Here is a 10782-nt window from a genome sequence, read left to right as displayed (position 1 = left end):
AAAGATGACAGAAAGAGTCAAAGATGGCACAAAAAGAGGCAAAGATGGCACGTAAAGAGGCAAAGATGACAGAAAGAGGCAAAGATGGCACGTAAAGAGGCAAAGATGACACAGGAAGAGGCAAAGATGACATGAAAGAGGCAAAGATGGCACGTAAAGAGGCAAAGATGACACAGAAAGAGGCAGAGATGACACGAAAAGAGGCAAAGGTGACACGAAAAGAGGCAAAGATGACACAGAAAGAGGCAAAGATTACAGAAAGAGGCAAAGATGACACAGGAAGAGGCAAAGATGGCACGTAAAGAGGCAAAGATGACACAGGAAGAGGCAAGATGACACATAAAGAGTCAAAGATGGCCACAGGAAGAGGGGCAAAAGATGACAGAAAGAGGCAAAGATGACAGAAAGAGGAAAAGATGACAGAAGAATGACTTGGAGAGGTGTTAAATTACACAAAAGGATGTCAAAATAACACAAAAATAATACAAAAATGAACCACAAGACAACAAATGACACAAAAGAGGCAAAAATGACACAGAGGCAAGAATGACAGAGACAAAAATGACATAAGACAACAAATGAGACAAAAAGACAGAACAACAAAAACACATGACACAAAAAAGATGCCAAAATTACACAAAAATGACAACCAAGATTCAAACTAATAAACAAAAGAGACAAACGTTCACAAAGCATGCTAAAACATAACCAAATGTACACAAAAGCATGCTAAAATAACAAATGTACACAAAAGTATGCTAAAATAACAAATGTACACAGAAGCATGGTAAAGTAACAAATGTACACAAAAGTGTGCTAAATAACAAATGTACACAAAAGCATGCTAAAATAACAAATGTACACAAAAGTATGCTAAAATAACAAATGTGCACAAAAGCATGCTAAAATAACAAATGTACACAAAAGTATGCTAAAATAACAAATGTGCACAAAAGCATGCTAAAATAACAAATGTACACAAAAGTATGCTAAAATAACAAATGTGCACAAAAGCATGCTAAAGCAACAAATGTACACAAAAGCATGGTAAAATAACAAATGTACACAAAAGCATGGTAAAATAACAAATGTACACAAAAGCGTGCTAAAATAACAAATGTACACAGAAGCATGCTAAAATAAGACAAAGGCAGCTGTGGTGCACCAGCTAGTGGTGAGTTTAAACCACATCAACCAGAACCAGAATCTCTGCTAGCCATCCTGTCTCAGTCCTCTGTCAGATCAGGGTTTCGTTATTTTTAAACAGCTTGACATGATGCTGCAGCAGGATTTTATCTCCTACAGCTGACAGAGATTCAGAGTGTAGAGAACGTTCCAGCAGCTCGTCTGAAATGAAGCTCTTTCCACAACCGTCCCTAATCTGAACATAAAAAGAGGTCCTGATAACAGACGCTGTTCCTGATGAGTCCCACCGTTAGTCCTGACATGCTCCAACCTCAAACTACTGCTGAAACTCACTCCCTGGAATAAACACATCTGGGTCCATTTCTTGGCTTCATTTTTGTGGTCTTCAACTTTTTTCACTGTTTATATATAATTTTAGATCCTTTAGGTCATTTTTTGGTCGTTTTGTGATAAATTTTTTGGTCATTTTTGTAATATTAGCACCTTTTAGTGTCATTTTTATGTTTTTTGTGTTATTTTTGTGTTAGCATGCCTTTTGTGTCTTTTTTGTCCTTTTTTGTGATATTTTGTATTTTAGCAGCCTGTAGTGTCATTTTTGTGTCATTTTTGTGTTTTTTAGCGTCCTTTAGTGTCGTTTTTGTCGTTTTGTGTTATATTGTATAATTTTAGAATCCTTAGTGTCATTTTTGTGTTGTTTTGTATCATTTTTGTGTCATTTTTGTGATATTTTAGGATCCATTAGTGTCATTTTTATGTATTTTTTGTGTCATTTTTGTCTTTGTCATTTTTTTTGTTTTAGCATGCTTTAGTGTCTTTTTGTCTTTTTGTGATATTTTGTATTCTAGCAGCCTGTAGTGTCATTTTTGTGTCATTTTTGTGTTTTTTTAAACGTCCTTTAGTGGTCTTTTTTGTCGTTTTGTGTTATATTGTATAATTTTAGCATCCTTTAGTGTCATTTTGTGTTGTTTTGTATCATTTTTGTAATATTTAGCATCCATTAGTGTCATTTTTATGTGTTTTTGTGTCATTTTTGTCTTTGTCATTTTTTTTGTTTTAGCATCCTTTAGTGTCTTTTTGTCTTTTGTATTATTTAGCATCCTTTTGTCATTTTTATGTGTTTTTGTCATTTTTGTCTTTTTGTCATTATGTTTCCTTAGCGTCCTTTGTGTCATTTTTATCTGTCATTTTTGTATCTTTTTGTGTCATTTTTGTGTTCTGTGTCATTTTTGTCTTTTTGCCATTTTTGTCATTTGTGTTTTTGTCATTTTTGTATTAATTTAATATCCTTTTGTGTCAATTTTGTCTCTTTGTCTATTATTTTGTGTCCTTTCATGTCGTTTTAACACTTGTCCATGTTATCTATACATTCTTTTGTGCTGTTTTTGTGTCATTTAGCTGCATCATTCTGCACTAAACACATTTCTGAGTTCTCTCTCTTCTTCACGGTTAATGACTTTACATTAAATTGAAGAGTGAAGGTTCAGCATCAGGTGACAGATTAATCACTTTGACTTGTTCTCCGTTTGTTTGAAGGATGATAGAAGTTCTACCAGCTGGAGTTGGTCAACAGAGAGACGGGCTTCAACAAGGTGTTCAACTCCAGCGCCAACGTGGGCGTCATCAACCCTCTGATCAAGGTGAGCGGGTTTAAAATGCTCGACGTTCTCATCAGAAGCTCCTGACCGCACATTTACAGCTCACGGTATAAAACACACACGTTCTCACTGTTTGTTTACATCCCTGACATTTGATTTCACCGCGGTTTGTGACGTTTAAAGATGAACGACAGCCTGAACAGATTCTATCACACTTTAACATACAAACAAACACAGCTAGAGGAGCCGCTGCATGCTTACAGCTGGAGTTACTGATCACTGTAGCTGCTGGATCATGATTCATCTGCATTAAATACGAGATGGACACCTGTCCATGGAGCTTTATGGGTTTTATGTCATTTTTTGTGTTGTTTTAGCATCCGTATGTGTCATTTTAGCATCCGTCTGTGTCATTTTAGCATCCGTATGTGTCATTTTAGCATCCATCTGTGTCATTTTAGCATCCATCTGTGTCATTTTAGCATCCGTATGTGTCATTTTAGCATCCGTATGTGTCATTTTAGCATCCGTCTGTGTCATTTTAGCATCCATATGTGTCATTTTAGCGTCTGTCTGTGTCATTTTAGCGTCCGTCTGTGTCATTTTAGCATCCGTATGTGTCATTTTAGCATCCGTATGTGTCATTTTAGCATCCGTCTGTGTCATTTTAGCGTCCATATGTGTCATTTTAGCGTCTGTCTGTGTCATTTTAGCATCCGTGTGTGTCATTTTACCGTCCGTCTGTGTCATTTTAGCATCCATCTGTGTCATTTTAGCGTCCGTCTGTGTCATTTTAGCGTCCGTATGTGTCATTTTAGCGTCCGTATGTGTCATTTTAGCGTCCGTATGTGTCATTTTAGCATCCGTCTGTGTCATTTTAGCATCTGTATGTGTCATTTTAGCATCCGTATGTTATTTTAGCATCCGTCTGTGTCATTTTAGCATCCGTCTGTGTCATTTTACCGTCCGTCTGTGTCATTTTAGCGTCCGTCTGTGTGATTTTAGCGTCCGTCTGTGTCATTTTAGCGTCCGTATGTGTCATTTTAGCATCCATCTGTGTCATTTAGCATCTGTATGTGTCATTTTAGCATCCGTCTGTGTCATTTTAGCATCCGTCTGTCATTTTAGCATCCGTCTGTGTCATTTTAGCATCCGTCTGTGTCATTTTAGCATCCGTCTGTCATTTTAGCATCCGTCTGTGTCATTTTAGCATCCGTCTGTGTCATTTTAGCATCCGTCTGTCATTTTAGCATCCGTCTGTGTCATTTTAGCATCCGTATGTGTCATTTTAGCATCCATCTGTGTCATTTTAGCATCTGTCTGTGTCATTTTAGCATCCGTCTGTCATTTTAGCATCCGTCTGTCATTTTAGCATCCGTCTGTGTCATTTTAGCATCCGTCTGTCATTTTAGCATCCGTCTGTGTCATTTTAGCGTCCGTATGTCATTTTAGCATCCGTATGTGTCATTTTAGCATCCGTATGTCATTTTAGCATCCGTATGTGTGATTTTAGCATCCGTATGTGTCATTTTAGCATCCGTATGTGTGATTTTAGCGTCCGTATGTCATTTTAGCATCCGTATGTGTCATTTTAGCATCCGTATGTGTCATTTTAGCGTCCGTATGTGTCATTTTAACGTCATTTTGTATAATTTTTGTGTTGTTTTAGCATCTGCATGTGTCGTTTTAGCATCCTTTTGTCATTTTGACTTTTTGTGTTATTTTACCATCCTTTTGTATAATTTTTGTGTTTTGTTATTTTAGCATCCGTATGTGCTATTTTAGCATCCTGTTGTGTCATTTCTGCATCTTTTTGTCATTTCTGCCTCTTTTTTGTGCCATTTTTGTCTTTGTCTTGTCGTCCACTGCATGTCTTTGTTTTCGGTCATTATTAGCTGCTGGGATCAGAATTCATCTGTGATCTGAGGGGAATATTTCATGTTTTAACCCACCTCTGATCTCACCACCTGCTTGTGTACCGAGCTGAAAACAGTAACGCTTCATTTCTCCTCCTCCTCGTCCTCGTGTTGGCGTCTCTCCGTGGGATGTTAGATCTCGTATGCAGCTTCGTTCCCTCCAGGCTCTGGTGTGGAGGAGAAACTCTGACTTCGTAACCAGAAAACAGCCTCAGTGGCCTCCAGCAGATCCCTGAGGGGAGAACAGGGGTTATTTTAGGTTAATTTACGCATAATTTCCTCTTTGTCATCCAGTTTTCACCACAGTTAAAGTCGTACTGCTGTGTTTTAAATACGTTTGATGTGATGGGTCGGCCAGATTCTCACTGCTCTGACATCAAGGATTAATCCGTTTTCCTTTTCACGTGAATTTTTGTGTTCTCGTAGCTTCCCTTTACGTCATTTTGCTCATTTTGTGTTATTTTGGCATCCTTTTATGTTATTTCTGTGTTATTTCAGCATCTTTTTGTGTCATTTTTGTCTTTTAATCAATTTTGTGTCTTAAAATTCCTTTGTCATTTTGTTTCTTTTCATGTTATTTTTGTTATTATAGCATCCTTATGTCATTTTGTGTCTTTTGTGTTGTTTTGGCATCTTTTTGTGTCATTTTTGTGTCTTTTAATGTTATTTTGGAATCCGTTTATGTCATTTTTGTGTCTTTTCATGTTATTTTGGCATCTTTTGTGCCATTTTGTGTCTTTTCATGTTATTTTGGAATTCTTTTATGTCATTTTTGTGCCTTTTTGTGTTATTTTGGCATCATTTTGTGTTATTTTTGCACCATTTTTGTGTTATTTCAGCATCTTTTTGTGTCATTTTTGTCTTTTTGAGTCAATTTTGTGTTATTTTAACATTCCTTTGTGTCATTTTTGGTTCTTTTCATTTTATTTTTGTTATTATAGCATCCTTCTGTCATTCTTGAGTCTTTACATTTTTACATTATTATAGCATCCTTTTGTATCATTTTTGTGTCATTTTGTGTTATTTTAGCATGCTTTTGTGTCCTTTTTGCATTATGAAAGCATCCTTTTGCCATTTTTGTGTCTTTTCGTGTTATTTTGGCATCCTTTTGTGTCATTTTTGTGTTATTTCAGCATCTTTTTGTGTCATTTTTGTCTTTTTGTGTCAATTTTGTGTCATTTTAACATTCTTTTATGCCATTTTTGGTTCTTTTCATTTTATTTTTGTTGTTATAGCATCCTTCTGTGTCATTTTCATGTCTTTTACATCATTTTTGCATTATTATAGCATCATTTTGTATTGTTTTTGTGTTATTTTAGCATCCTTTTGTGTCCTTTTTGCATTATTAAAGCATCCTTTTGTGTCATTTTTGTGTATTCTGTGTTATGTTAGCACCACTGTTGCTACCTCTGCTTCTTTTTTCCTTTTCCCAAACCAAAACACAAAGAGGAATGGGTTTGATGGTGTTAGCATGTCCTGCTAACCGTTTTGCTAAAGGCTAAAGACTGGTCGTTAGCTTGTTCAGGACTCGCACATGCACCGGGTTGTGTTCTTCCATGACGGCTTTGTTCCAGTCTTTGTTAGATTTGTGAACGTTTGCATTCAACTCCGTTACCTGAGTGAGTTTTATTCGTTTTTTGTGTGTGTCGTGTGAACAGTGAAGCGTAGCCCTGTTCTGGATACATTATGCAGCAGAAGTGATGCAAATGATTCAGTATTGTGAAACCATACAGTGAATACATTACTTCTTCTTTATGCTAAATTTAACAGTTTTTGCTCACGATATTCAAAATAAAAGCCCCACAGTAGGAGCTCAGTGCAGAAACAGTGATTAGAAATGTGATTACTGAGATTCAAACCTTTAATTTTTTGTGTGTTTTCAGTTTTATTTTTGGTGACAGACTGTTTGACCAGGAGGGGTTGTTTTCCTTTTGGATTCCATTTCCCTCTTGGTGGGTTATTTTGGTCTTTGGATGGTTTTCATGCTGGAATATTCCTCCTCTTCTTCAACCTTCTGCAGACAGTCGGTTTATCAGGCAGTATTTTGGTTGATCCACATACATTCATCTCCAGAACACCTTTTCCACTCCTACAGCTCCATATCATCATCATTCTGATCTCTGTTCTTCACTATCAGGACTGTACATTCACTGTGGTAGTTCTAATCAGATTCACACCAATTGTTCACACAAACTCCACTATTTTTCATCTTTTAGTGGGAATTCTTTGTCTTTTTATCGTTGTTTTCTGTCTTTTATGGTCTTTTTGTGGTTCTTTTATCTTTTTTCTGTGTTTTTACGTCTTTTTGTGGTTCTTTTGCGTCTTTTTGTGGTAGGTTTATGTCTTTTTGTGGTTCTTTTGCATCTTTTTCTGTTTTTTACGTCTTTCTGTGGTTCTTTTGCGTCTTTTTGTAGTAGTTTTATGTCTTTATGTGGTTCTTTTGCATCTTTTTCAGTTTTTTATGTCTTTCTGTGGTTCTTTTGCGTCTTTTTGTAGTAGTTTTATGTCTTTATGTGGTTCTTTTGCATCTTTTTCAGTTTTTTTATGTCTTTCTGTGGTTCTTTTGCGTCTTTTTGTAGTAGTTTTATGTCTTTATGTGGTTCTTTTGCATCTTTTTCTGTTTTTTTATGTCTTTTTGTGGTTCTTTTGCGTCTTTTTGTAGTAGTTTTGTCTTTTCGTGGTTCTTTTGCATCTTTTTCAGGTTGTTTTACGTCTTTTCGTGGTTCTTTTGCATCTTTTTCTGGTTATTTTACGTCTTTTCGTGGTTCTTTTGCATCTTTTTCTGTTTTTTTTACATCTTTTTGCGGTTCTTTTGCATTTTTTGTAATAGTTTTGTCTTTTTGTGGTTCTTTTGCATCAATTTGAGCTCATTGTTTGTCTATGGGGTTGTCATTTTCATTGATTTGTGTCTTGTTTTGGTCTGTTTTGTCTTATTTTTCTCATTTGTGTCTTGTTTTGGTCTGTTTTGTCTTATTTTTCTCATTTTGTGTCTTGTTTTGGTCCTTTTGTGTCTGATTTGTGTTGTTTTGTGTTATTTTTGTGGCTCATTTGTTGTTGATTTTTGGCTTTTCCTGGCCAGTTTTGATGTTTTCTGTCTCATTTTGGTGCCTGAGAAGGTCCTGTTATAGCGGCTCATTTAATAATAGTGGTAATGCAGTCAGACTGGTTGGAAATCAAAGCTGGACTCACTTCTGCTGAGTTTCTACTTTGGGGCCTGACTTTTCATTCTAGTGTTTTGAGGGTGTTTGTTCTTGATTGTTCACTCTAATGTGAAATAATGTGATGACTGTGGGTGATGCAGTCTGAATCATTTATCGTATCCAGACAGGTGCTGTTGAATGCAGTTAGCCGCAGGCAGCTAGCACTCACGTTTCACCTTTCTATGTGTGTCTGTAGTCAAAAACAGGCAGCCAATCAGAGCAGCGCTTCACCAGCTTTCCTAGCCATTCAGCCCTCCGATTGGTCAGCCCTCCCACCACCAGTCATGTCGGACAGGAAGGGGAGGGACGGGAGGAGGTAGGACCTCCCTCCCCCCTCCACAGGCCCCTCCCCCGGCTTCAGAAAGCCCCGCCTCTGCTCAGCCCTCTTCCTCCTCTTCCTCAGCATCCTCCTCCTCCTCCTCCTCCTTCTCCTCATCCTCCACATCATCCCATGCCGAGCCTTGCTCTTCTTCCTCATGCTCCTCATCCTCAGGAAGCCCTGGTGCAGCATCAGGGCCTGCAGAGCTTTAGGAGGTGAGAACTAAAGTGACTCAACAGCTCGCGGTTCACTTTCACTTCACAGATCGGGGCAGTGAGTGATGTCCTGTTTGCCGCCTCACTTTCAGTTTCCCTCCGCTGCAATTCATGTCACTGTTGGAGTTACAGTCTCTAGTTTTGTTGGTTTCTGTTGCAACACTTTTTTTCACACGCCATATCACCATACTTCCACCTCCGTGCTTCACTGTCAGGACGATGCATTCACTGTGGTCGTCCTGAAAACATGCTGGACTCCATCTGAGCCCAACAAACTGACCTTTTGTGGCCAGAGAATGTGCTTGTAATCTTGCCGATCTTCTTTGCGTGTGATTTTAGTAATAGCATAACTTTTCTTAAAAAGCACGTAAAGAAGCAGTTTTGTGACAAATCACGTTTTTTTTTTCTTGGATTTCGCCTCTAGAAGTTCACGTCATGAACCGTCCTTCACAGAACTGATGAATCCAAAGCACTTCCCTGTATGCTTTTTAAAGGAAAATATCAGACGGTGTGTGGAGTCGGTTCAGCTTTACGACCACTGCAGCCATGATTAGTGGTGCTACGTCTAGTTTTATCCCTCCACTTCACTTTCACTCCACAGATCCAGGTAGTGAGCGATGTTCTGTCTCCCTCCACCTCTCACAGCTAAGTTTCATGTCTCTCTTGCTTTTACAGCCTTTAGTTTCCTTTCCTACTACTTCGGCTAACACTCAGTACAACGCCCATCTTTACATTTCACCGAACAGCAGCGGTTTTCCTCCATTAGATCAAGGTCAATGCACAAAAATAACGAACACGTAATCCCTTTCTGATCCGTTACGTCACATGTTTCTCTATCAAAGACAGAATCTTCTTTTAAATCCTCACTCATGAAAACCAATCCTGAGACTTTGCAAATCAGTCTCAATGGGACTCCAAAGCCTGGGTTAAAAAAAAAAGAAGAAGAAAAGGCCGATTTGAAGGCACTGCGGCAAATTGCAGAACTTAAAAGAAAGAAGCGGTTTCAGCCTTTGTTCTCCCAGCGATTAGAAATCACAGGGAGGTCGGCCGCTGGAGGGGAAACTGCAGCTGAACCCCAGAGATGGTCTCAAACCGTCACCTACGTCTGTTTTACCGCTTTGTTTTGTTTGCTTGTCCCTGTAGAGCCGACATATTAGAAGAAAAGGTTTTGTGTTCTTTATGCTGTTATTATGTTATCTAACGGCCACAAAAATGACAAAAAAAACACCAAAATGACACCAAAAGAATGCTAAAATAACATAAAGTCACACTAAAAGACACAATAATGACACAAAAGGATGCTAAAATAACATAAAACCACACTAAAAGACACAATAATGACACAAAGAATGCTTAAATAACACACAAATGACAAAAAGAAACAAAGATTTCACAAAATGATGCTAAAATAACACAAAAATGGAACAAAAAGGCACAAAAGACACAAAAGGATGCTTAAGAAATACACAAAAAGCCACAAAAATGACAAGAAAAACAACAAATGACACCAGAAAGGCACAAAAGACACAAAAAGATGCTTAAGAAATAGACAAAAAGACACAAAAATGACAAAAAACCACCAAATGACACCAGAAGAATGCTTAAATAACATAAAGTCACACTAAAAGACACAGTAATGACACAAAGAATGCTAAAATAACATAAAGTCACACTAAAAGACACAATAATGACACAAAGAATGCTAAAATAACATAAAATCACACTAAAAGACACAATAATGACACAAAGAATGCTAAAGTAACATAAAACCACACTAAAAGACACAATAATGACACAAAAGGATGCTAAAATAACATAAAACCACACTAAAAGACACAATAATGACACAAAAGGATGCTTAAATAACACACAAATGACAAAAAGAAACAAAGATTTCACAAAATGATGCTAAAATAACACAAAAATGGAACAAAAAGGCACAAAAGACACAAAAGGATGCTTAAGAAATACACAAAAAGCCACAAAAATGACAAGAAAAACACCAAATGACACCAGAAAGGCACAAAAGACACAAAAAGATGCTTAAGAAATACACAAAAAGACACAAAAATGACAAAAAAACACCAAATGACACCAGAAGAATGCTTAAATAACATAAAACCACACTAAAAGACACAATAATGACACAAAAGGATGCTTAAATAACACACAAATGACAAAAAGAAACAAAGATTTCACAACATGATGCTAAAGTAACACAAAAATGGAACAAAAAGGCAAAAAAAAAAACACAAAAAGATGCTTAAGTAACACAATACACAGACACAAAAATGACAAGGATGTTTAAATCACAAAAATGACGCAAACAAAAGGATGCTAAAATAATACAATGACTCAAAAAGACACACAAATTATACAAAAAGGTGCAAA

The 10782-nt window shown here is 37.1% G+C and overlaps 1 protein-coding gene across 1 annotated transcript in view; it reads left to right on the top strand.

The window, feature by feature from the left end:
- Positions 1-8410, top strand: part of LOC110964292 (protein FAM184A-like) — a 79682-nt gene extending 71272 nt beyond the window's left edge. Inside the window, 2 exon segments of the mRNA XM_051942335.1 lie at positions 2688-2783; positions 8054-8410. Of these exon segments, the coding sequence (XP_051798295.1) occupies positions 2688-2783; positions 8054-8395 (438 nt within the window). The 3' untranslated portion in view covers positions 8396-8410.
- The last annotated feature ends 2372 nt before the right edge of the window (positions 8411-10782 follow it).

The sequence above is a fragment of the Acanthochromis polyacanthus genome, chromosome 22 (genome assembly GCF_021347895.1).
Source record: "Acanthochromis polyacanthus isolate Apoly-LR-REF ecotype Palm Island chromosome 22, KAUST_Apoly_ChrSc, whole genome shotgun sequence".
NCBI classification, from domain to species: domain Eukaryota; kingdom Metazoa; phylum Chordata; class Actinopteri; family Pomacentridae; genus Acanthochromis; species Acanthochromis polyacanthus.
The sequence above is the reverse complement of the archived record's forward strand: the minus strand, read 5'-3'. Positions and strand labels throughout refer to the sequence as shown.